Raw genomic sequence first — 25,812 nt, 5'->3', positions numbered from 1 at the left:
TCAGCCACTGCTCATCCATCCTCCACTCCATCTCCCATCTCACCTGGGCAGCCTCTCTCTGCATGCCTCTGTGTCTGCTCTCCTTGCAGCAGGGCTTTGCTTTGGCAAAGGCATGGAAGGAGGGAGATGTTAAGGGAACCCAGGAGGATATCTCAGGACTGAATTGTTTCTTTAGGTTTCATCAGCCTTGCTGGAGGATACTTGCCTTTAGCTATTGACTGCTGTTTTGAGATCTGGGTAGCTGCTGTACTACACCTAAAATGAAAAAGAGTGATTAAAGTTCAGTGGGACTGAACTTTCCTCTGCCTTCCCATCACAGAGGGGTGAGCAGCAAGCAGTAGAAAGTGCCATTTTATGGCAGTGCTGAGCAGCAAGCAGTGCAAAGTGCCATTTTATGGCAGTGCTGTGTTACACTGAACAGAGATTTACGATGAGCTTGCTGAGCTGCTGTTACCTCGGGTCTGACAGCTCGGGGTGGATTGGTGCAGCACTGGTGGCACATTGGGTACTGAATCCTGCAGATTTCCAGGGAAGTGTCTGTTCAGTGATTCTTATCTGGAGTGCTGCTTGCACCGGCACTACTGTTTCACTTTAGGTGGTAGTTTGGCAAAGACACCTTCCTGGAAGCCAGTACACTTGGAAGATTTCCAGAAGTGGGAAGGACCTGAAATGCCATAAAGAGAAAAAGCTGGTCACTAACTGGACAAACAGCAATGGGGCAGGGTGCTGCATCCTTGTGTTTCTACCTTCCTGCCTGTCCTGCCCTGCTATAAGGCACTTCTGGTTTAATGGAAAATGTTAAAAGTTGAGCACTGAAGCTCCTTGGTTCTAGTGATGTACAGAACATATTAATCAGCTCAGTTAAGGAAATCCAAGAGGTGTTAGGCTTAGGGTCCAGAAGTTGGGCTCTTCAGCTGGCAAAATGGTTTCTGTTGGAGAGGACAAGCCTTCCTTTCCCTGCTGATACACTTCTGAAAAGCACCATCTCATGGTTCTGTACCTGGCTAATGAGACCACCCTGCTACAGGCTCTGGGATTAAACGTGTGAGTTATTGCAGCTCCCTTGCTTTGATCTGTTCCATGTTCTAATATCATCATTTTTTTTTCACAATCCATTTTCCTTTAACAGACACCTTTCTTGCATCACTCCTCTTATCCTAATGTTCTGTTTTTCTATTTCTTTCCCCCTTTTCTCTGCTCAGTTTTCTGCTCTCTTGCTGTTTCTCCAGAGCTTCCTCCTCGCTATTCGCTGGGCCAGGCCCAACGGCCCAACACAATCACCCATGTTTGTTGGTACCGGAACCAGAGCCTATCCCTGTCTGATTACCTGTGCATGATCCAGGTAAAAATGCCTCTCAAGTTCTGCACTGGTGGGGAGGAGCCATGGGATGCCAGGTACAATACTCTGCTGCTGGCTTCGTGCTTGCTCAGCGAACCCAAGTGTGCTGGTGTGAGGAGCCAGCCAGCAGCAGAGCTGTACCACTGCTCCTGTCATACAGGATTTCCTCCTTGTTCTGCTCCCCAAAATGGTCCTCTGTGTAAATCTGCTGACTATCCTATCTTTTAATCTTAATTACTAAACCCATTTGCTGTCATTCCATGCTGTAGGTTTCCTTGTCCTGTTTCACCAGCACTCGGTGACTCTCACTCCGGGGCAGCCATGTTCAACTCCCCTGCTTGGCTTCACCTAGCTGCCACATGTAGCTTTTACCCAACTCTGCTTCCTTCTGTTTCCCCTTTCTGGTTTATTTTCCTCCTGGCACAACGTGCTCTGTGTAGTTCTTGTGCAGATAAAAAAGGGTGGCTAAAGGGACAGACACCCTCATGGCTGTAGGCCACAGGGAGAGCGGTCACTGAGGGGAGGAGGTGGGGCAGTACCTCAGGGTGCTGAAACATGGAGGGGATGCCCTGCTAGGGAAGAGAAATCACTGATAAGCTCATAAGAAAATAGTTGTGAATTAGTGAAGACCCAAAGTCACTTAGTCACCACAGGGAATATCCAGGAAGCCTTTTCCAAGAGGGGGAACAAGTGCAGGAGGAGCAGTTAGAGCAGGCAGCCCTGAGCTTTTTATCTGTGGCAGCTGTAGTCTTTTTCTGAAGGACAGCAACCTGTGGTTTTACAGGGTTGGTTTTTTTTCCTTCTGTGCTAGAACCAGCTCTCTGGATACTTGCTGAGGAAGTTCAAGAACAGCAATGGCTGGCAGAAACTGTGGGTTGTCTTCACCAACTTCTGCTTGTTCTTCTACAAAACACACCAGGTGAGCAAATGTAGTGGAGGGGATTGCATTTGAGGTGAAGGGAGCCTGGAGGTCCTTGACTTTCTGCTCAGGATGCATCTCACTGCTATTTGAAGGAAAGTAACAAGTGGAAAAAGTTACTTGAAAGTTCATAATCAAACCAGTCTCTGTAAGGACGTGGGCCCATCCTGCAGAATTTAATTAGGATTTCCTAATTATTAAAGGAATGGTACTGACCTTCTGTGGGCGAGGGCTAAAATGGCTCCTCATGCAGTGACTCACATCAGTGAAGGAATTGGCAGTCTTTGGTCATTCTCTGGATGTTTCTCTTCCTGCTGTGTTGCAGCACAATTAGAACAGGCATTCAGACATTTTTCTGCCCATGGTGCCTTTGGTACCAGCTTGGTAATGAACTCTGCTGCGGTCCAACCTGTGCCTTTTCATCCTGTTAACCCAATAAACTGTGTTTATTCAGGCTTCTTGCCTTAAGGGCACATTTCTTTTGGGAGGGATATTTTAATTCTTATACTGGGTCTGTGCTGCTTGTTCCAGAGAGAGTACAGAGAGGGGAGCCCAGGAGACTATGAAAACAGTGAAAGAAGTTGTGGGAAGGCTTTGGTATAAGCTATGGGAGACCTTGCAAAAGTTAAAGGCTGCTCCTCCTCCCCTTCTTTCCTAAACAGAAATGCAAAGACCTTAGCTGTGCAGTACAAAAAAGGTGAAGTGTGTGTTGGGATGAGGTTTTTGTCAGGGGATGCCTTGCACTAAGGGCTTGGGTTATTGGGCTGTTCCAGGATGATTATCCCTTGGCCAGTCTCCCGCTGCTTGGCTACACAGTCAGCTCCCCTGTGGAGGCAGATGGCATTCAGAAGGATTTTGTCTTCAAGCTGCAGTTCAAGTCCCACGTGTATTTCTTCAGGGCTGAGAGCAAATATACCTTTGAGAGGTAATTTTCTGTTTTCTCTGTCTGTGTTGATACATAATATGCTGTTAACTCACAAGCTGATCATCTGTAGCCCTCTCTCTCCCCCTGACCGACTCCTCATCCAAGGACCCTTACAGCACAATCTCAGTTATAAAGTTCCCTTCCTCTTCTTACTGATGAAGTTTGGTGATTGATGTGTCCTCTGCCAGACTGTCCTCCTTCCAGGAGAGAGCTGGTGGTTGCATCTAGAGCTTTGGGCTCTGGTTTGTCTAAGGAGTCTGAGTCCTCCTTGCAGATGGGGAGCAGCATGGGTGGGAGGGCTGTGGAGTTAGATTTCTAGGTTAATGAGAGTTCTGGTAAGAATACCTTTTTCCTCCCAACCTCTGGAAGCAGGAGTTACAACTCAGGGCTGAGAACAACAAGTGCACTTCACTGCACAAGTTTCACTTCACTGCTTTCTCTAGAATTATGTTAAGCTGTGCTTCCTTATGTGGTCCAAAGTGCATTCTGTTTAAAGTGCATGACATACAAAACCCTTGTGTAGCATTCTGCTGAGCAGGGTAGTATTTGGGTGCTTCAGAATGTGGTTTTGTTGAGGTGTCACATACTTCCCCTTTCCTTGGGAAATGCTTTTGAGCAATGAACAGATAAGCTACCCAAGACTGCAAAGTCCGTGCTCTTTGATCCACTTCTCTCACATAGTGGTTATAAGGAGAAAACGTCTAATTCACAATGGATGTTTGCCCTGCTTTTTTCATTGTTGCTTTGCTTTCATCCATACAAAAAAGCCTGTTACATATTTAATAGTAAGAAAAGCAATCTGTTCTTTAAGGAAAATTTGTCAGCCTGTCCTTATTAAGCACTTTCTGTACAGTTACATGCAGTGAGCTCTTCAGAGCACTGTTGAGCTGTTCCTTGGAGAGACAACCACAATCTGCAGTGTATTAACCTTATCTCAAGCTATGCATTGGAAGAATTTGTTTCCTAAAAGAACTGTAAAAGTGGATGTTTTGTCACATTTGGTGAAAGGGGTACAGCTCATAACCAAAAGGCAACATCATGCATCTGTGAGTGAGAGGTTGAGTGTTTCTCGTGTCCTTTCTTGCCAGGTGGATGGAGGTGATCAAGAGAGCCACCAGCTCTCCAGCCAGGTCGAGCCTGCTGCTTCCAAAGGATAAGGACAGTCACACAGACTGAAGCAGGGCAGAGCTGGATCTCCGCTGTACACATCAACAGAAGAGGCAGGTGGAAACAGGAGGTTCTGGAGCTGATAAAACTAAGAGCGAGGAAGCGAATTTCCTCCTGGTATGGAAAGTGGGAGCAAAGGAGTTGCAGACAGGGATCATATCCATTCCCAGTGGTATGGAAGAGGGTCAAGTCTGTTCAGACCTAACAACTGCAGGGCTCCAGTGTGTACGAATCAGGGAAGGTTTATTGTTCCTGTTTTACCTGTACAGTAACACCCTTGCCCGCCCTGAAGGTAAACGCCACCTTGTTTTTTACATTTTTGTCTGGATGGTCAGCATATACAGGAGAAAAAGAGCATCTGTCAATGGTGTGATGGACTCAAAGCTGCTGGTGCCAGGGCTTGCTGGCTCCCCCAAGTCCCCTAATGCTCATCGTGGCTGGCCATACAACCTGTCTAGCTGCTGTTAACCTGCAGGCACAGTCAGACTAACGGGATCCACAGGCGTTATTACCTTAAACACACTTCATTCTGAGCAGAAACAGCAGCTCTTGTAGAACAGCTCTGCTCTTTGAAGACTGCAATGGCAGCACTTTGCCAGGGAAGTGGGAGGACTGAACCTCTGCTAAGCTTTTGAGGCTTTGGTGCATTGTGGGTCAGTACAGGTAGGGTGCATGGGTTTTCTGCTGTACTCTGCTATAGCACATGCTAAGAAGGTCAGTTGCTATTCTCACATCACAGCTCCAGAGTTTCTTTATCCTGTAATAGGCATTGCTTAAGGCATGGGATGGCAAGCACACTCTCCACCCTGCTGTGGGGGAAGTTTTCAAGGCTTTAAAGGAACAAGCTTCTCTGAAAGTCACTGTTTCTTGTGCTTGTGTCACACAAAGACTTCTGAAAATTCCTTTAAATTTGGGGTGGGATCCATCTTCCATTTTTCATGAAGGTGTAAAGGTCACTGGATTCCAGATGGAGCATTAGCATCTGCGGACTCTATTAAATCTCTGTATTAAATCTCAAATACTTGCAGTTCTGTTTCTGTAAAGCTGTCACCTTTGGTTGCCTCCTTGGAAGGACTGAAGTAAGCACAGCGCCACAAAACGCGTTATGGATGTGGCTTTGATGTGCTCTAGGAACTCTGGTTTTGTATTAGGTAGAAAAGGATTTGTGTACAAGAATAAGGAACAATGAAGTGGTGCAGTGAAAGTAAAAGGAAAGTGTTGCATGTCCTGAGAATGGAGGAATGTGGAGATCCTTGTGCAAATGGGAAGTTCAGAGGCCACCACGTGCATTCTCCGAGGCTGTTTCAGGTTATGGTGTAAAACACGTGCAGGATGTGGACTGCAGAGGAGGGGCTTTTCCAGAGGGATTTTCCAGACCACTCAGTTTGCATCCTGGAGAAGACAAATGACTGCAGATCCAGCCTTCACTGCCACTGTCACAGTGACCACTGTCCCATGTAAGTTAAATGTACTTAATTTATTAGCATCTTCTTTTTTATATAACTGTCATAGGTGTATACATGTGGATTGATTAGGTGTGTTATAAAGCAGCTGAACATGACTGTTGGAAGTAAATAGCATGTTGGTATAAAACTTTCTTAGCCTCTTATTCCTGAGCTCACCATCCCCCTCCATGGCCACACTCATGGGAAGGTGGGCATCACCTGCACAGCAGCTTTGCTTTTCCCTGGAACTGAGGGAAGGTTTCACACTGTTGATTTTCATGGGTCTTTGCATCCAGTGGTTTTCCTGGACAATACTGACAGCTCCTTTGTCATAATCATGTACTGGAGTCACTTACCAGAAGCACTTTCCTCCTTCCCAAAAACTCTCCATGTAGTTACTGCAGTTACATACTGGTCACCCGTGGGGAAGCTCTGGAGGAGCAAGGTGCAGAAAGAAGCAGGGTCTCTGGGGGCATCTGGGGCTCTTGGCATTTACTCACAGCCTTTAGTTGCTCTCACTGCAGCAGAGCATTCTAGTGCCAGGATTTGAAATGTTCAGTGTTTCAAGTTACTGAGACTGTGGTTCTTGGCTCACCCAGCATCAGCTCTGCTCCATCTGTAGCAGAGATACAGCTCTGAGTCAGAATCATGTGGAGGAGGTGGCAGAGCCACTTTATGGAACCTGTGAGTGCCATCAGACTTGAAGAGCAGCTCCAGGGCAGGGTGGGAGGAAGAGACTGACAACCACCACCAGAAATTCAAGAAGGCATGGGGACAAAGTGGCCTCTGTGGCACAGGCTGGAGCCTGTCCCTAAAAGCAAGCTGTGTTTGTTGGAGTGCAGTGCATATGCTCTGGCATGTGTGTTATGAAAGCCAGGCTTGGCCAATTGCCAGATAAGGCAATGCTGGAAGAGCCAGGAGAAGCTGAGCAGAAGTGAGTGCAAGCACGTGGCATTTTAACAAAACTCCCCCCCCAAAAGGCACAGTCAGAAGTACATTTGTCAGTCTCTCTTTTGTGGCTCCAAGGAGAAAAACATCTGAGATGGTCCTGCACAGCTTGGTCACAGAAGGAGCCCTACACTCCAGTTTGGTGTTTCTGCTCTGGGAAGGTCAGTTACATACAAGACTGCAAACACATGCACGAGGGCAGGAAGATAAGGGGAAAAGCAAGAAGCATGCAAAGAAAAGCAGCTTGAACAAGTAACTTTTTCCCTAATAACACAAAAATGACACCAGCCTCACTTTTTTTGTTACTTTATTGAAAGTGGCAGATCCCTTTCAATGTTTTTTAAAAAGGAAAACCATTTTTGCTTTGAATACTGGATGGAGTTTATGGGGACTGTTTCCTTTAAAAAGTTTACTCACTGCACTGCAGTGCTCATGAGCACAAGGTACCTTATTGACACGATTTGCTACTGTCAGGAACAGCAACTTTAAAAGCAGCAGGAGCCCTTCAGCTGCCTTTCTGCTAGACTGCAGCCTCTGCCTTCTGTCTCACTGTGTTCCCTGTCTATTTGGTAACTCCTTCTCCTGAAGAATAAAATGGGCTTGTTCTGTTCTTCATAAATGCAGGCTCTGAGGTGACTCTTGCCAGAGAGACACACACAACTCCATAGCAGATTTTCCAGCAAGATCAAACAGTGCTTCCTCCTCTGCTGGACAAGTTCATTGTGTTTGCTGAGCCTGTATTTATCCATCAGAGAGGAAGAGTAAAGGATAGTCATAAGCTGAAGTAAACACCACACACCAGGGGGTGGAATGTATGGTCCTTTTGAGCCACGTTTAGCCCAGCACTTACAGTCTGCAGGTTTGAATCAAAGTACCAAACACCAAGTCTTGTTACTAACAAAGTGGCCAATCTTGGAAAAAAAATAAATGCTACCAGCTACAACTTTTGTTCTCAGTGGCTCTGGGTGAACCACATCATTCACACAAACACCCAAACCAAAAGGTTTGGATGTCTTAAGGTCTTGCTGACTTAATGGGAGTATCTTTGCAATTAGCAAGCAGATCTCTAAGCAGCCAGCTGTCAGGAGTTATTTTCCTAAGTCTGTTTTTCTGGACCTCTAGAGTATAGATTTCAGATCTGTACATTTACCTGAATTAAAGATATGCTCTATGAACTAGCATTATGAAGAAAGCAAAGCTAGTTGGGGATGGCTCCACTGGAATACCTTAAGCAGCCAATATGGCAACAGATGCTTTAATTTCTGTGCTAGCAAACACCACCACAGCTCTGGCTTCAGCAACTTCAGATCCCAGGCTGAAAGAAGAGCCAGAAAAGGGAAGCTGAGAAGATGATGGAGGCCTAGAGCAGATTTTTGTGAACCATCAACCACAACCCAGGGACCCTGTTGCTGCTAGCCACCCCATTCATACCTTTCCATAGAGGAAAGGTTTCCTGCCTCAGGAACTGCTCTCAGTGCCAGTCTGCCTTTTGAACTGAAGCCCTGTCAGTGCTTTTGGCTGTTGTGTTCCCCCTAACCCCCCTCTTCCTTCTACACTGCCTGGGCACACACAGGAGTTGTCTTCTCAGCTTAGAGGCTGGCTGCCAAACCTGTGTATCTGGTTGCTTCACTTGCAGAAAGCAGCAAGGACGGGAACTCCACCAGCTCCCACACCAGACAACCCCTTTGCCTTCCAGCCCCTGGAGACTCAAGGCAAGTTCTGCTGTTGCCTGAATTACACGAACCAAGACCTAATACAAAATGATGTCCCAGAGACAAAACAAATACAGCCAGCAAACCCATCCTCCTGTGAAATCAACAGCTCAGAAAGAGCAACAGCATATTAGCTCAGCTGCCGCTAGACTTGAAAGCTTTTTCTTTCTAGTGTGTGAAGGAGCTGAAGCAATCCTCCAGAACAACTGGAGAGCTGCTCTAACTTTCCCAGAGGCTGTAAAGCATGGAGAGCTTCCAAACGTACACCTGCACTCATGCATGACTGGTCACAAACACTTCTTTAGGAAGGGTGGGAGGGTAAAGTCCATCAGACTCACCTTTGAAAAACACTTCAATGGAAAAGCATCTCTCTCCTCTCCCAACAGCCAGGAATTTACCACTAACAAGCTGTGAATCAAACCAAGCTAAAACGGATACATCCATAGGGAAACAATTAAAAACTGCATTGATTACATTGTAAAAACAATTAGACCACCCAACTCGGGTTCTGCAAAAGGTCTAAATTGTACTTGCATTGCAAACCCCACCCCGGGTTATCATGGAAACAGGTGTAGTATGAGGGCTCTGAAATGTCCTGGAGTCCGTAACACAATGTTACATCCAACAGCAGATGGTGGTCTGGATTAGAGATGTAGTTCTTATGAAGCTGGAAAAAAGCTCCTTTCCCCCCTCACCACAGCAGCTGGGAGTGTAGTGTCAGCGGGCAGAGGAGAGGTGGTTCCGACTGTGTGAAAACCTGCAGGAAAGAAGAACGGGTGGAAGGTGGAACTGGTCACTGCTTTCCCTGGAAGGCAGCCCAGTCATACTCTTGAACCTGGGATGTGTTTTTCCCCACTCCCACTGCCTATCTAGATAAAGAATTTTTGAAAGAAAGAAGCAGCAATTTGACAAAAAGCCAAGGTGGCACTTCCTTCATGCCTTTAAAATTCAATTTTAGCTTAATACAAAATTCTGAGAGCTACTGTTTTGCAGCAAGAACCAACGAGGCTCTGAGGTTTTGCAAACCTTCAAAAAAAAAAACCCCAAACCAAACATTCTCTTGCTCTTATGCACCATCCAGTAGTGCCATTTCTAGGCTGACATTAAGTGAGACAGCTACCCTGCATAGCCAACCAACACCCATCTGCCAGTACCTCCTGCTCAGCTAGAGGCTAAAGATCTTGCAGGCAGTGCCAGGACACTTGCTGTGACCTTAACAGAAAAGACAGAAACATTCTCTTTCCAGCTTCCAGGGATTCTTAGGTGAGGAATCTAAACAGCCCCCTAACATGTTTGCTTGAAAGCTTGCATAACTTAGTGACAGACCTCAAGGATGGCCAATATTTTCAGTCCTCAATCCCTTTCAAAGCTCTTCTTTGCTTGAGTGGCCAGGCACAAACTGTGCCAGCTTAAAACTATCAGAAGTAAGTGCTTAGAAAGGCCAAGTTTAAGGGTGTAAATAGTGTAAATACTTGGGTGGTGTTTACATTAGCAACCAGAGCACTGAATAGCTCCTTGGGTCACAGCAAAATACTTAAGGAGTATTAGGTCAGCTGTCAGCAATATTCACTTTCTGTGTGTCTTGACTGCTCAGTACCAACTTTTGCCATCATGATGGAGGAGAACAATGGTTCAGTGCCCTGCCAGCTCCACCCCAGATGACACTCTCAGCACTCACCTTTGTACCCGCTCCACCATGTGTGCTATCAGTTTGTCAGAGATGCCTGGGCAGGACTCCTCAGCCAAGCTGAAGGCATTCTCCAGCTCCTCCATAGCTCCCACATTGCCTCCAGTCTGCTTGTGCTTATCTTTAAGCTGCAACACAAAATCAGTGCATTAGCTCCTTATCTCACTGCAAAAAGCAAAGCAAAGGTCAAGCAGTGCAGTACAGATACTGTCCCTTTCTATTCAGTATGACTCCTGGAGGGCAACCACATTATCCTTAAAAAAAATTACAAAGGGCTCTTTCTGTACACTAGGAAGTTCAATGTCTACAGATTTCCCTCCAGATGCTAACAGGAATTGAAGTCTTTAACAAACAGGCCCAGATGTGCTCTTAAACAAACCAAATGATACCAGAAATGGATCTGCAGCCTTAAAAACCTGTAAGCAGCAACAGAACAAAGAACTCTATCTGTGTTTGAACCAGTACAGACACCTTTGCTGCTAAAGACAACTCAGCATTCAGACACATCCAAAGGCTTGCAGAAAGGGCAGAAAATAAAGTAGTAACACCAAGAGTCAGTCACCACCACTTTCAGTAACCAGAGAAGTATGGGTTGCTTCTAGTGACTGGGAGGCCAAGGGAGGTGACTGCCATGTGACAGATTCTCAGCTACTTGGCTTCCAACATTCTTCCCCAAGAGAGGGGAGGAAGGGAGCCTGCCCACCAAGATCTCCACATGCTGACCTAAATGAAAAGCCTCAGTTCCCATCTGTACTGGTAGCACACTCCAATTTAGGCTTCCCAGCCATGAGTCTGCTTACCCGTGAGTCCACTTGATAATTTGAAAACAGCTAAACCCCTGTCATCAGGAACTCCTGAGCCTGAGGGAGGCTGCTGGAAAACACACCCATCTCTACAGCATTTCCTCACTTCCTTCACACTCCTCATGCAGCAGCTCTTTTCCTAGTGTGCATCAGTGCATAACAAGCTGAACAAAAATCAAAACCTTCTGCTGAACAAGCAATGTCTGCCAGTTAATCACTGTCCAGTTCAAGTAAGCTTCCATTAGGCTGTGCTGATGAAAGAGCTTTCCATAAGTCTCACAGTTCTTTGCCTGCAGTTCTAGGGTCTGTTGCTGGAGCTCATCTTTTCTCCGTGGTCCATAAAGCAGGAGAATGTAAATGATAATCCCCAGCTGGAGCTGTCCCTGCCCTCCAACACTCCCACTTAAAAAAAAATGGTTCTTAGGCAAAGGAGCTGCCACCTGCTCAGTGGGGTAACTGCTCCCTGACACAAAGACTCAGCTGTGAGAGCAACTGTTTGGGTTTTTTTTTGAAGGTTTGCAACACACCTCTCCTCATTCAGAAGTGGCAGGGAGCATGTAGGGCAGCTCAGTGACACACAAAGAACACAGATTTCTTAGGCCAAAAATACTTGTGATGCTAAAGCCAAGGATTAGATGTCTGATCTAAAAGACATCTAAAAGATGTCTGATCTGAATGACCTGATCAAAGACTGCCTGTAAAATGAGACACAGAGTCTGTCCTACAGCTTATTTGCCAGTTTTTCATCAGCCTTTGATGCCAAGCACCTGTGATGGGATCAATCTGTGTTATCCTAGCCCCTTTCCACTGCAGAAAGTCTTAGACTTGGCTTTTCTTCACTGCTTGGCTCTCCAGGACCAAATAACTGACCTTTTCTTCCAGATTTGCAGTTGCCCTCATCTGTGTTAATGACCCACCATGGGTCACTTTCAATATTAACATCCAAGAATACACATGCAGGGGACACATAGAAAAGATTATGAACAGCATCTCAGTAAGATTTTGATTCACAAAGCCCTGCTTCAGCTCTTCTATGGCAACAGTTGATCAAAACCCAGCAGGCCTAAGGGGAACTAATAAGTGGTGAGAAGGAGAAAGTCTGAGGCTGGCATGAAACTAGAGCTGAGATGACATGTGGAGCCAGCAGTGAAGCAGATTTCCTGCTTGGAGAAGTTTTCTTCTGAACTTCTGGCTCACAGAAGCCAACACAGTGCTGTGCTTCCAGGAACACAAGTGTATTGGAGAGGACACTTCAGGTACATAATCACTTTCCTAATGTTCTGTTCAGACCTCTCAACAAAGGCACAAATGCTTTATAGTCACTTAACCCTATACTAGGTACCCTACCCTAACCTCCCTGCTCCAAATCCTTCCCATTTACTGACCCATGTAAGGTATCTCTGTCTCCAGCCACCACAGACACCAAGAAGGTTCTACTCACCTCCCCAAAAACTGGGTGAACAAGCGTGGAGAGACACTGTGACCGTGGTTGCCTCTTGATGGGCTCAGTAGGCTAGAAAGCAACACAAAAAGAAGTTAAAGGCTGCAAGGGCTCACAAACTACCAAGCCTTTGGTAAATTCACAGCACCTTGATGTCAGCCCCCTCACCAGGTCTCGGGGAAGCCACAGAATGTGACAGTGTGGAAGAGACAACTCTGGGGCACTAAGCCTTGATACCAGACTCAAGTAAATTTTAGACCATGAGTGACTCAGAGGTCCCCCTAGGACCCTCAGAAGTTTGTGTTAGTTTGGTCTGTTTCCAAAGGGATGACAGCAAACAGACCTTCTGGGAACCATGAAGAGCCATTCCTTTGTGCAGCTTGCTCAAGGAGTTGGGGCGAATCGTTGGTGGGAATGTCCAGATTGGGCCCTGGTCTCCATCTTCTGTGTCTCCATCACTGCAAATAAAAAGGGGAAGGTCAAGACAAGGCCTCAGCTCCACACACTGGGTGTTCTACCCCTGCATTCCCACAGTCACAAACTCTTCCCCCTCTGATTGTCCTGTCACCACAGGGCTTCAGGCATTTGCCTAGCCCAGAAAAAATCCTGAAGGGAAACTACTTCAGTCCCTACAGCACTACAGAGACCTGAGGCAAGTTGTTTCCTGAGGCATCGTGTTTCCAACTCACCACAACCACCTTTTTTTGCCCTAGCCAGCCTGAAGACTGTTTCAAATACTAGTTAAATGGAGATGAATTTCAGGACAACTCGAGTACACAGTTGAGGGGCCAGGCTGAGATGCTGCAAGCCAACCTCCCAGAGTCATTGGTCACTTAAGTGGCTGCCTCTACAAGTGAAGAGAAGCTCTGCCACAGCACTTCTGATTCCTTACACTCAGCAAAGAGGCTGTAGAAATTGAGAACACAATAAAGCCCCATGTCCAGCTGAACAGGAGGTAACTGCCTGTTTCTTCAGGCAGCAGTCACCTGCTCCCACAAACAGATCCTCATATATCTTCCTGAACTACCATGAGATCTCCAGCTCAGGGGGCAGAAGGACCTCAGGGCACCATCCCTGGAGGTATTAAAAAGTCACGTAGATGTGGTGTATTTCTGGACTTGGCAGTGCTGGGTTAATGGACTTGACCATAAAGGCCCTTTCCAAGCCAAATGATTCTGTGATTCCATGCAGGGTGCAGCAGGGTCCTTACATATCAGAATCTCCAGAACTGGAATCCTCTCCGTGTCCCTCTGACTTCCAGCGCTTGAATCGATCGATCAGCTCCATCAGGAAGGAGGTTTTCTTGGTGTAGCGTGTGATGAACTTGTGCTTCAGCAATTCTTTAGCTGTTGGCCTCTGGAGCAAATAAGGAAAGCCACATAATCTAACCCATCTCTGCACAGGGAGCATCATGCAAGTGTACTGACCAGGCTTGTTCATCCATTCTGCAAGCTCAGTACTCCCTTGTCTCCAGGATCCTTGCACCAAAAGGTCTTCCTGCTAAATACAACTGTGACCTATGCAATGCTTTAACCCAGTTCAATACTCACAAATCTGGGATCCTTATTGAGGCAGGCTTCCACAAACTCCTTGAAGGGCTTGCTGTGGTGACCCTCAAGCGTTGGAGGATTATTTTTGGGAATCAGGAAGAGAACTCTCATAGGATGCAAGTCAGAATTTGGAGGCTCTCCCTTTGCTAGTTCAATGGCTGTAATTCCCAGGGACCAGATGTCTGCCTGGAAGAAGAGCAAGAACAGTTACAGCACAAAAGAGAAAGGAGCAATCCTGCAACAAGGAACGACAGTAAGCTGGGGGGGAGTGTGGATCAGCTGGAAGGCAGGAGGGCTCCCCTCTCTGCAGAGGGACCTGGACAGACCGGAGAGTTGGGCTGATTCCAAGGGGATGAGGTTCAACAAGGCCAAGTGCCGGGTCCTGCACTTTGGCCACAACAACCCCATGGGGAGCTCCAGGCTGGGCACAGAGTGGCAGAAAGGGACCTGGGAGTCTGGATTGCCAGGAAGCTGAACAGGAGCCAGCAGTGTGCCCAGGTGGCCAAGAAGGCCAATGGCATCCTGGGCTGGCTCAAGACCAGCGTGGCCAGCAGGTCCAGGGAAGGGATTCTGCCCCTGTGCTCAGCCCTGGTGAGGCCACAGCTTGAGTCCTGTGTCCAGTTCTGGGCCCCTCAGGAAGTTCAGGAAGGAGATTGAGGTGCTGGAGCAGGTCCAGAGAAGAGCAAGGAGGCTGGGAAGGGATCCAGCACAAGTCCTGTGAGGTGAGGCTGAGGGAGCTGGGGGTGTTGAGGCTGGAGAAGAGGAGGCTCAGGGGAGACCTCATCACTCTCTCCAACTCCCTGAAAGGAGGTTGGAGCCAGGGGGGGGTTGGTCTCTTTTCCCAGGCAACTCTCAGCAAGACAAGAGGGCAGGGTCTCAAGTTGTGCCAGGGGAGGTTTAGGTTGGAGATTCGAAAGAATTTCTTTCTGGAGAGGGTGATCAGGCATTGGAATGGGCTGCCCAGGGAAGTAGTGGATTCTCCGTGTCTGGAGATCTTTCCAAAGAGCCTGGATGTGGCACTGAGTGCCATGGGCTGGGAACCACGGGGGGAGTGGATCAAGGGTTGGACTTGATGATCTCTGAGGTCCCTTCCAACCCAGCCCATTCTATGATTCCATGATTCTAAGGAAGCATGTGACATCAGCACAGTCTAGGGGCTGACTGCATGGCATCAGATGGGGTGTTTCATGTCTAAAAGACAAACTTCTCCAACAGATCCCAAATTTTCCATAAGAGGAAAGCATCACTCTTGCTACAAGCAGTGGTCCCAATCCCTGCATTAACACTGGCACCATCTCATGTATAGCAGCACCAAGCAGCAATCCTCCTACTGCTCCCAGCTCACCTTAAAGTCATAAGCAGATTGTTTGATGACCTCTGGTGCCATCCAGAATGGAGTCCCAACAAAGGTGTTCCTCTTGATCTGTGTGTCTGTCAGCTGTCCAGCCACCCCAAAGTCAGCCAGTTTCACATCTCCTTGTTCCGAAAGCAGCACGTTGGCAGCTGTTCACACAAATGAGACCACAGGGTTCTGAATCAGCTTCAGACCACACAGAACTGAACACTGAGAACAGATGATCTGTGGCATCCTCCTTTGCCTCAGTGACAGCCATTAGCTCAGGCTGCCAGCTTCAGACTCATTCTCAAGCTCTGATCTCTGCTGGGTGGCACAGAACAAGGTCATGTACTTTACTGGATCAGATGGGAGTATTTCTAGGGTAGCAGTAAAGGGTAAATGTGAAGAGCCACACAGTCAACTACATTTTATTCCTGGTCACACAAAGAAGGCAACAGGCCCTGAAATAGTCTCAATTTCTTTTTCCAGAGCAGCATTCAGCACAGATTAAACAACAGATCCTTCTAAGGAGCCCACATGTCTTGGTCTTGTACTGCTTCCCACTCACTCAGCTTAAGAGAGTGGCATGGCTCAGGTTTTGGGATGGGGTATTTTTGTTAGGACTTTTCATTCCAAGACAGACCCTACCACCTAACTTCCAGCATTTCCACACTCTGCTGGTGGCCAACAATCCCACATGGCTTGAAGCACAAGAAATGTGTGGTCTCACAAACAAAATATTTTCTGCATCATCTCCCTGCATGTGGTTTCTCTGCTCTGCTTGTTCACATCCCCTCCTGCAAAGGGTCAGAGTGCTTAGGATCCAACACTGGTCATGATTCCACAGCACTGTCCTCCCACCCTTCCTACAGTTCTTTGATGCTCTGTGCTTTTTGGGAAGCAGATGCCAGGTGTCTCTACATGCAGCCAGTGACTATAAAAATCAGTAACAAGGTAAGCTGACACAAGCTGCCCTGATTTCCCAGGGCTGTGAACCCTGCATGAGGACAGCTCACCCTCACAGTAAGTTATAACCATGATAAACATCATGTGCACACCGTGGGGTCCTGCAGGAAAGCTGATGTCCAGACAGAGCTGAGAGTCAGCTAATATCTGAGCTTGCCTTTCACTGACTCCTTTGCTTTAGCCCCCTGTCTGCCAGAGAAGAGCTACAGATCCTTACTGTTACTCTACACCCTAAAGACAGGAAAAACATGAGCTGCAATAAAATGACAAGCAACACATTGATAAACAAGCGACCCAACAGGAAAAGCAGCACTAAGAAAACGTCTCTAAAACCTCTCAGATTATTGCTGGATAATATTTCTGAATCTTATGTTAGTAATATCCCTTCCAAGAAAGAGAGCTGAGCTCTCCAAGCCTACCTTTGATGTCCCTGTGGATCTTCCTCTCAGAGTGTAGATAATCCAAACCCTTTAGGATTTCTCTCAGGATAGTAGCTATGTAAGTCTCCTCCAGGGGTCCTGGCTTCAGCTGATAAAGGGCAGAAAGGTGACTTAAAGGAGGAGATGTCTTGGATTTTCCAACCTCTCAGTTTGTTAGTTAGAAACCTTGGCCAAGCTGGTCATACTCAGCAGGAAGCACCTGCTGCATACCTAGTGCTGTGCACACAAAGTGGATGTTGCACCTGGCAACATCAAATGGAAATAACTTTGGGGGGTTTCTAATAAAGGCTTCCCAGCCAAAGAGCAGGATCCTCATCTCTCACTTTGGCCTGGAAATACACTGGTGAACAAAACATCTTAGCAGTTTTGCTTGTTCAGGTCTCTGCTTACATGCAGGAACTTAATTTCAGCCACTGCAACAAGCCAAGACATGACTTCTACCCTTTGGCTATGGCATATTTATCAAGGCTCTTCTGCTTTCCATCAGTTCTCCTCTAAACAAGTCCAGCCTTCTCAGTGCAATAATTGAAGTTCTGACACTAAGATGACTTCTGCTGATGACAGCCCCCCCACACACACCCTTCATCCATGTCAGTGCAGGCTCAGCAGTTTTCATTACGTGGCCTTAGCTTACTGCTCTGGAAAAACAGGCTTTTTTTGTCCTAAGGAGAAAACCAAAATCTTATGACAGAATACAGCACAGCAGAACTTGGCCCATGTGCTTATTCTGCATTTGTACGCCCTTACAATCTGAGGTAACTCGTTAGACATTATTTGTATTATCAAACACTTGGGAATCCTGATCCTAGACCAGGTTCCTGCTGAGCTTGATGCCTAAATGACACCACAAACTCTTCTGAGGTGGAGCATGGCTTCACACTGCTCAAAACTGCTGTCACACTGCAGTTCACTGGCTCTTCCTGTTGTCAGGCAGTGCACACAGAAGAGCTGAGCTCCATGCAAGCATTTCCTGTTCTAGGATGTGCAGAACCAGCAGGTCTGTCCTATCCTTCAGGCACAGGGCTGTCAAAAAGATGCTGTATGGCAAGTGAGCCTCTGGCTTAGGGGCATTTCACAAACCAAAGCTCCAGCCAAGGTTTTTTCAGGGTCCAGAGCTTACCATGTACTTACCAAATCCAGCGCTGAACCACCCCCTAGGTACTCCATGATTATCCACAGCTTAGTGCCCTGCAAGCAAGAGCACAACTCTAGAGCAAAGATAACAACAAAAGCAGACAGAAAACTGAAACACCCCAGAGACTGCAAGACCCATGAGCAGTCCTGCACACAACCCAGGAGCTGCTGCACACCACAGCCCTCAGAGGCTTAAGGAGGGAGCTCCAAGCTCAGTCTCCCCTGCTGACACAGCACTGACAGGAGGCCTGCACGCAGTACTTTTGTTTTTCCCAGTCTGCAGAATTATCTGAGCAAGCAAACTTAATGCCCCTACAGGCACCAGACTACACAGCCCCTAGAGATCAGCATATTCTCAGGCTGGAGCCATTTAACTCCAACAGATCCAGCACATCTCCTTCTTGACAATGACAGGGAAGCTTTGCAGCCTTGATCTCATTAAAAGAACTGCCAGCTTGAAGGATAAGAAGCAAAAGAAGAAATCTCCAGACTCAGGTTCACAGAATCCTGGCAAGGAGATAAGCAGGAGATCCAAGAAACTACAACTGGGCCATTATATTCAGCAAAAGGCTGAGAAAATGCATTATGGCCTTTGAAAAATAAGGAATATTAGGATTTGAAGAGCTCAACAGCTGTTTTCTGCAGCCACAGTGAACACACACCTCTAGGCTGGTCATCACTACCAATAGCTTCCACTGAGGATTCTGAAATCTGCTCTCACCAGGTTCTCTTCACCATTTCTGATGAAATGATGATCACATGGTCACCAAGTACAGTTTCAAACTCCTCTTTCCAGGGTCCTAAAGCCCTCAGTGGTACTCCCTTAAAACTGTGGCATTTTGGAAAAGTATTCCACAAACTCAGCATCTTCAACAAATAATTTTCTCTCCAGTACTCTTGGGACCATATTGTAGCAGGCACTTTATTTCCCTGTGCTTTGCAGGTGTTTTAAAGCCCAGCATTCTTTCCGACTGCATAAATGCAGTGAGCAGAGCCACTGCTCTTCCTGCTGCCATGCTGACACCCACAAACTGGACACCTTCCCAGTGCTGTGTGCCACCACCAGCTGCAGCACCCATTAGCCCACCCTGCTCCCAAGCAAGGGAACTGCCCCAGCTCTGCCTTACCTTCAAGTAGGAGCCATAGTACCGGGTGATGTAGGGACTATCACACTGGCTGAGCACTGTAATCTCTTGCTGAATGTCCTCAATTTCATCCTCAGCCTCCTCCAGATCAATGATCTTGATGGCAACCACCTCCTTGGTGCGGTTGTCAATCCCTTTATACACCTCCCCAAACGACCCTTTTCCAATCCTCTCCAGCTTGGTGAACAGCTCCTCAGGATCCACCCTGGAGTGCTGAACAAGGAAGCAGAGATGGGAAAAGTCCCTGAATGCCCAGGGCAGCCTGCAGAGTACCATGGATACCCACCCACACAGCCCAGCTCATCTCTTACCATCTCTGTGCATCTACTGTGTTGTTTAATTCCTCTGAAACTCACATACCCTCCATGTGCTGAGAAGCTCAGGACAGAACACATCCGAGATGAGAGGAAGTGGAGAAGCTTTTTACACAGGCTTTCCACCCCTGCAGGAATTTGGGGGAGGAAGGGGAGAGAAGCCCAGAAGGAGAATGACCACAAATATCTCTACAGAAAGCGTCAGCCATCAAATGGGTGCCAGAGCAGCTCCAGGAGCTCATGCACACTGAATAAAAAGACAGACAAGGAGCACCAAACCCAACAGCCTTCTTTTGAAGATCCAGATGAGAAAACAGGCACAAGCAAGAAGCCATAGGAAGCTCAGAAGGATGCTTCCTTAGTCTGTCTTCCTGCACTCAAAGATGGCAACAGTTTGAAAGACTTGCACCCTCCCTAGGGAGGATTAAATATTCCATTAATGTAAGTTTACATCAGCTGATTTCCAGGCTGCATCCAGCCCAGCTCTACTCAGATGTCAGAGGCAGAGAGAGCCTCACATCTCTTGGAAGGACAGCACCTATCCCAAAGGAGACAGGAGAGCTGGATGGACACTCCATCTGCAGAGCTGCTTTTCTGGAGCAGCCTCTCCTCTGGCTGGCACGCCCAGAAGCAAAAGCAAACAGCATTTCCCTCAATAGATAAGCACATCAACTGGGAAGCTACAAACACAACCATCATGGGACAAAAACTGACTCCTTAACAGCAGCTTCCCAGTTAACTCTTTATGAAGATGAGTACGGACAAGAAAGGGAGGAAATCAGAATTGTTTTCTCATGCTATTTCACCCTGCTCAGCTGCAGACCACGAGGTCTTGCTTTGCTTCATGCTACTGAAGGGTTATTTGTGGTGAGGTTTCTTCTGCCTTTTTTAAGTAGTAAGTTTAATTTAAAAAAAAATTTAAAATGTGGAAAATCTGGCCTGAATGACAGGAAGCAGCTGAGCCATTCCAGTGAGTTTTCCACACCCAGAACTTCTCAATCTCACCTCCACCACATCCCTCTGAAGGACAACTCCCTTGCTGCAGCCTTGAACTGGCATAGACTTTATCTGAGAACAGGGCAGCTGCCTTCTTCCATCTCAGAGCAGGTTCTAGCAGCAGGGCCATCACTGAGCAGCCCCAGGTTGCTGCTTAATGATTAAGCCAACCAGTCATTCCAGGTTGTTTGCCTTCTGTGACCCAGTGCCTGGCAACACGGGGAAGCCAGGCCCAGAGTGAGCCTTACAGCCATCTCTCTGAACAGGATTTCAACATTCATCAGTCCAAGAAAGAGAAGGATAATCCAATATCCTTGTGCATCCATGGCAACACCCAAACAGGCTGTACTTTGAACAAATGCACTGCAAACAGACCAGAGGGGATGTGCAGAGATGAAAAGGAGCAGGAGATATACAGGGACTGGAGAGAGGGAGGAGGGGGAAAGGATGAGGATTTGAGCTTGAGAAATGCCAGGAGACAACAGGAGAATAATGACTGCAGCACAGGGAGATCAGTCTGGCTAGTCCAGGCTCCTAAGAGGCCAGAAGCAGCTTTCACCTTACATGAAGGGGCAGCAAGGGGCAGCCCAGACATCACCCTGCACAGACATCCTCCCACAGGGTAAAAATGCTGCTCCCCACATCAGCCAACTCCACATCAGGGAGAGGAGAGAGAAAGAAGATCACCTCCCAGGAACACCTGGCTCTGCTGGGAAAGGAAACAGTATACAGAGGAATCCTGCAGGGAAACAACCCTGCAAGACAAATTCACTTCCCTCCCACGTAAATAATTTTTCCATGAGAAGGGAAATGTCAAGGTGTGAGTTACTGTTCCCATCATCAGCCAGGCATGACACATCAAAGAATCAGGAGTGATTCCTCAAGAACAAGATGTTAAACCTAAGAGCACTGGCTACTGCAGACAGCTTTTGGGACTATTTATCAGGCTGACTAACACCTTATTTATTGGGCTCTGTAATCACAGGCAGCTTTGTAAACAAGCTCCACACTTCAGTGTCTGTTTTATGCTGTTTTCTGTGGAATCATTTCAGGTAGGGGAAGTGAAGGAGACAAACCTTGCTGACAAGCACATGGAAACTTGCCCAAAGGGCTCAAGAAAATTTTTACAGCTCTGATGAAGAGCCAAGACTACCACAGTAGGTTAGAACATGAAACTTTGTAAATACCTTCCCAGTACCTGTCACTTCAAAGCTGATGTGGAAACGCTTCAGAGCTTAGGTGACAGAGTATGACTACATGGAGGGCCTGAGGATGTGCATACCTTGACAGAGTTGCCAAAAATCACACAACTTAGCCAAAACCAGCCAGAATCTACTGAGCAAGTATGGGACAATCCAGTCAGGTTACAGCCTCCTGGATGACTGCTGCAGGACCAGAAGTCTAACAAAGTTCTTCACCTTCTGTAAACACAGCAGAGGAAACAGCTCCATCCCTGATTCAAGCAGGCCAACACCTGCTCAGCAAAACACCTTGTGAACTACCACTGTGGGCACAACAGAAAACATTCCCAGGTGATATGTTGCGGAGTAGATAAAATTACACTGCCCTGGAGTACATCTGCTCAGAAGCAAGAGTGCATTTTAAAAATTTCTGTTGGAGCTGCCACGTGGTAACTCACAACTGAAGAGCAAATGTTCAGGTCAGTGCCTCAGCAGCAGAACAAATGTTGTTATGCCTGGAACAGAAGAGAAGCATCAGAAGAGAAGCACACTGCTGCAGTCAGGGGGGAACTGGGGAGGAGAAGAATGCATTCTGTGCAGCCTGACTCACCCCTACCCCAAAAAACCTGCACCTGCAGATCACTGCCCTGAGGCATGTAACAAGCAGAAGATGTCCTTTTCCTAACAGATGAAATGCTTTACACCTGCAAAAATGAGCAGAGAGAATCCCCCAAAAAAGCTTATTAGCACCTGTCAGTTCTGCAGCTGCTCACCTGCTTAGGATCTTTCCACTTTCCTCCACATTCACAGAACCTATCAGGACTGCAAAGAGAGCTCAAGGCCAGAGTCTGAAGAGGTAGCTGACCAGGGGCTGTTCCTTGTTCTGCTACACAATGCCTGAAGCCTTTCAGGGATGTCACCTCACCATACCTCTTTGCTTGACTGAATGTCAATTACACAGCAGTTCTGGAACAAAAAGCCTGATGCTGTTTCTCCCCACTAAGAGCAGAGATGTCCCAGTCAGGCATGAACAGCCCCTGGGGGCAGAGAAGACACAAAGCACTATCTTGGTTGTACATGGAGGAAGGTAACAAGTATGAGAGGGATGAGGAGGATCTGCTGGCAATGTGCTCCACTTCTGCCCTCCAGGATCTCATCTCACAGCACAGGAAAGAAGGATGCTCAGGCATCACAGGTGTGGGGGTGTTTGCCATCAGGACTGATGAGCCACTCACTGCAGGTATCAGGAATGCTAAATCCTGGGCCACCACCAGAGATGTCTGCATCAGGCACCATGTTCTCTTCAGGGAAATCAGATTTGTCTTTGGAATTACTTGAAAGCTTCCCTGTCTCTATGATATCTGTGCAAAGCTCTTCCCATCTGCTAAACCTGGGACAATTTTGAACTTCTGGAGCAGATAAGAGGGAAGTTCATTGTTCAACACCTTGAAACACAGAAATTTGGCTGAGACTCACAACCTGCCTCACAGATAGTATTCTTTTGGTTTAAGGGAGTGAAGCATTACTAAGCCAGAGAACCTGAACAGCTTCTTCAAGGTCACATAAAGAAAAGCAAAACTAGAAACAGAACTTTAAACACTGTAATGCAAATACATCATCTAGCAGCAAGAACTCCCAACAAAGCCCAGAGGCCTGCTGTGCTCTATGTACACAGCACAGGGCAGCCAAGAGAAGAGCTGAGGCAGGGAAATGGAGGCACAGAGGTAAAGCAGCTCGGGGATCTGCCTGAGGTAACCCTACACATCAGCAGCACAACTGGGAATCAAAGACAAGTCCTCTGACACCCCAATCCAAGTCTCAGTTTTCACAGCACCTCCCACCACTGCTAAACTCTTGTGAAGAGGTCAGTTCCTACTGCTCTTCCAGCAAGCCTCTGTTACATAGATTAGGAGGTCCCATCAAGGATTTCTGAAGAAAACCCAAGGAAGGGACAACACAGAGAGCTTTCCTATTCCAGGACCAGACACAGTCATGGGATGACACAATCTGACACTGCCTTACAATTGCAGAAAAAATTCAGAGATGAGGCCACTGGAACTCTGATAAGCTTAATTAGTAAGTGTTATGTAAAAAAAAAGCTTCAGAGCAACCTCCTCTGTAGCTACAGAACTCTCAGCCCTAACAAACATCCTTTCCTACTCCTTTAATTCCTCTCCCTGTACTATGACTCACTCAGGCACTACATTTGCATTTAATTCTGTAGATACTTTGGAGGAACAGTTTATGTGAGAGACAGGATGCAAACAAAGATGCATTGCAAACCAATTTTAAATCAGGAAAGGCTTGCAGAAAGCATCACCTCAAACCACTAAAGCTTTTAGAATTATCATCCTACACCCAGGAGCAGAACAGAAAAAAATGCCATGAACTGTCACAAAACCATGGTTTAATGTGACCTACATTGACATCTGCCAATAATCACAACACTCCCCACAACCAAATTCAGAAGAAAGAAGATTCAAGCCAATACTATTCATGTGCAGTTAGTCCCAAGTCACCACATCATCTTTCCACATCCCTCTGATGAAAATGTCACCCCAACAACAGGATTTAACCACATCCACTGAAGCTTATATCTCTCAGAAGCATTAAACATTCAGCACCAAATATCACTGCCTCTCATGCATCAAGGTTACCAGCACCATTTTTCTCAGGCCACAGTGATGAACACCTCAGTAAGGTATTTCTGGCACAGCTTCTCTGTTCCTAACTCTTGACTTCCCCTCAAAAAAAGAATCAGAGAGCAAATCAGTCCTGTCTCCCTAAGAAGAGCAAAGTTAACCTCGGAGAAAGGCACCATACTGGGCAAAGAATTCCCTTTCTGCATGGCTGGCAACATAACACTGCCAGTCCAACACCACCACAGGAGTAAGCTGAGAGGTGTGCAGGAGAGATAAAGAGTGGCAAAAAGGGATTTTCTGGGGGTGTTATGTTTGCTCTTTATACAAGAGATGAAAAGAAATTTTTAATTGCCACTTACCTGGCTGGCAAACTCTCTCAAGTGAGCCATGCCTGCAGGATGGTCAGATATCTGCTTCTGCAAAACCAGGGAGGGCTGGGACGTCATAACACAGTGGCAAAGGGAGAGTTTCTCATCCACTGGGCAACTGCAACAAGCAGGAAAGCAAAAGCTCTAATTTGAGGCTCTTAGAGCCTGGCTCATTCCCCAAAAGAGCCACCTACACCTTTTTTCTCCTCTGCTTACAGTTCCCTGTGAACCTACCAGCCCATTCTAAGTATCCCAGCACCTCCCTGCAGCCCCCTATTTGTCAGTTCTTTCCAAATGTGCCTTACAGATGCATCAAGGAACCTCATTTTGGTGACAAACAGCAACGCAGGGGCAGGCACTGTTTTCCCCACCATCACCTCAGACAGAATGCTCCCCAGGTACTACACTTCCCTGCAGCACTGGGCCCTCACCACTGCCCCCAGTGATGAGCATCTTCCCCAGCCCAGCTCACAGCACCCTCCTCAGACACCCCTTTCCTCTGTAAGCCCCTCACAGCGCTTCCCCTCTGCTCCCCCTCTCCCCGCACACCCTTCAGCGCCCCTCTTTGTCCTCATGCACCCCAACCCCCCCACACCACCTCCAGCCGCTCCCTGCAACCTAAACCCGCCTCGTACCTCACTCTCCCCCCCCAGCTCCCTCAGGGACACCTCCAGGATCCCCCGCCCCGTCACAGCCTCCCCGAAGCACCCCCCGACCCCTTTCCCCAGCCCCGAGCTCCTCAATAGCCCTCTCCCCTCCAGCAACAGAAAAGCCCCAACCCAGAACACCCCAACCTCAGGGCACCCCCGGCCCGGCCCGGCCCTCTCCACGGTCTCCCCTCGGTGCCGCCCTCCCCACAGCCCCGCTCAGGGACCCCTAAACCCGCCTCGTACCTCACTCTCCCGCCCCACCTCCCTCAGGGACACCCCCAGGGTCCCCCTCCCCGGAGCACCCCCCGACCTCCCCTCCGCAGCCTCCCCGCTCCTGCTCAGGGCCCCTCAGATGCGGATCCCCGTTTCGCACGGCCTCCGGGGATCCGCCCGCTCCCGGCTGCCTCCGCACCTACCCGGACAGCCCGCCGCCCCTACGGCCAACACTCCCTGCGCCAAGGGCGGCGCGGTGCCATGCCGGGCCCCGGCGCAGGGGAGCCGGAGCCGCCGCCCCGCTGCCGCTCTGCTCCGCTCCGGGCTGCAGACCCCGAGCTCCAGACCCCGAGCTCGGCCGCGGCGGCGGGAGCGGGGGGCGGGAGCACCGGGTGAGAGGGGTGGGCAAGGCCGGGCCGGACGCAACGGTACCGGGGCCGGGCTGCCTGCCGGGAGATGTAGTTCTCTCGCCGTGCTCGCCAGGCAGCGGG

The 25,812-nt window shown here is 48.0% G+C and overlaps 2 protein-coding genes across 4 annotated transcripts in view; one reads left to right on the top strand and one right to left on the bottom strand.

Annotated features, from left to right (window-relative positions):
- The window catches only part of FARP2 (FERM, ARH/RhoGEF and pleckstrin domain protein 2), a 70,951-nt gene extending 65,056 nt beyond the window's left edge, over window positions 1–5,895 (top strand). For all 3 annotated transcript variants that reach the window (XM_030456080.1, XM_030456079.1, XM_030456081.1), the window contains 3 exons: window positions 2,151–2,258; window positions 3,032–3,183; window positions 4,272–5,895. In XM_030456080.1, the coding sequence (XP_030311940.1) occupies window positions 2,151–2,258; window positions 3,032–3,183; window positions 4,272–4,359 (348 nt within the window). In that variant the 3' untranslated portion in view covers window positions 4,360–5,895. The remainder of the gene's footprint in view (window positions 1–2,150; window positions 2,259–3,031; window positions 3,184–4,271) is intronic.
- A 1,138-nt stretch (window positions 5,896–7,033) lies between these two features.
- On the bottom strand, window positions 7,034–25,733 carry STK25 (serine/threonine kinase 25). Its single transcript, XM_030455970.1, has 12 exons — window positions 25,525–25,733; window positions 24,450–24,576; window positions 18,940–19,170; window positions 17,810–17,866; window positions 16,658–16,766; window positions 15,282–15,439; window positions 13,937–14,122; window positions 13,597–13,742; window positions 12,730–12,844; window positions 12,387–12,458; window positions 10,134–10,270; window positions 7,034–9,212 (listed from the first exon to the last, which is right to left on the bottom strand). Exons 2-12 carry the CDS (start codon window positions 24,534–24,536, stop codon window positions 9,173–9,175), a joined length of 1,338 nt encoding a protein of 445 aa, XP_030311830.1. The 5' UTR covers window positions 24,537–24,576; window positions 25,525–25,733; the 3' UTR covers window positions 7,034–9,172.
- Window positions 25,734–25,812: the final 79 nt, after the last annotated feature.

The sequence above is a fragment of the Calypte anna genome, chromosome 9 (assembly GCF_003957555.1).
Source record: "Calypte anna isolate BGI_N300 chromosome 9, bCalAnn1_v1.p, whole genome shotgun sequence".
In the NCBI taxonomy this organism is placed as follows: domain Eukaryota; kingdom Metazoa; phylum Chordata; class Aves; order Apodiformes; family Trochilidae; genus Calypte; species Calypte anna.
Note: the sequence above shows the minus strand (reverse complement) of the source record. Positions and strands in the feature narration are given on the sequence as shown.

Bases quoted from the DNA above. Each gene is read 5' to 3' on its own strand.
- STK25 (XM_030455970.1), bottom strand. From the start codon at position 24,536: ATGACGTCCCAGCCCTCCCTGGTTTTGCAGAAGCAGATATCTGACCAT. The intron at 12,845-13,596 runs GTAAGGACCCTG...TTTTATTTGCAG, and splicing joins AGTTCTGGAGATTCTGATAT to TGATGGAGACACAGAAGATG. The intron at 9,213-10,133 runs GTGAGTGCTGAG...TCTTTCCTGCAG, and splicing joins ATGGTGGAGCGGGTACAAAG to GTTTTCACACAGTCGGAACC.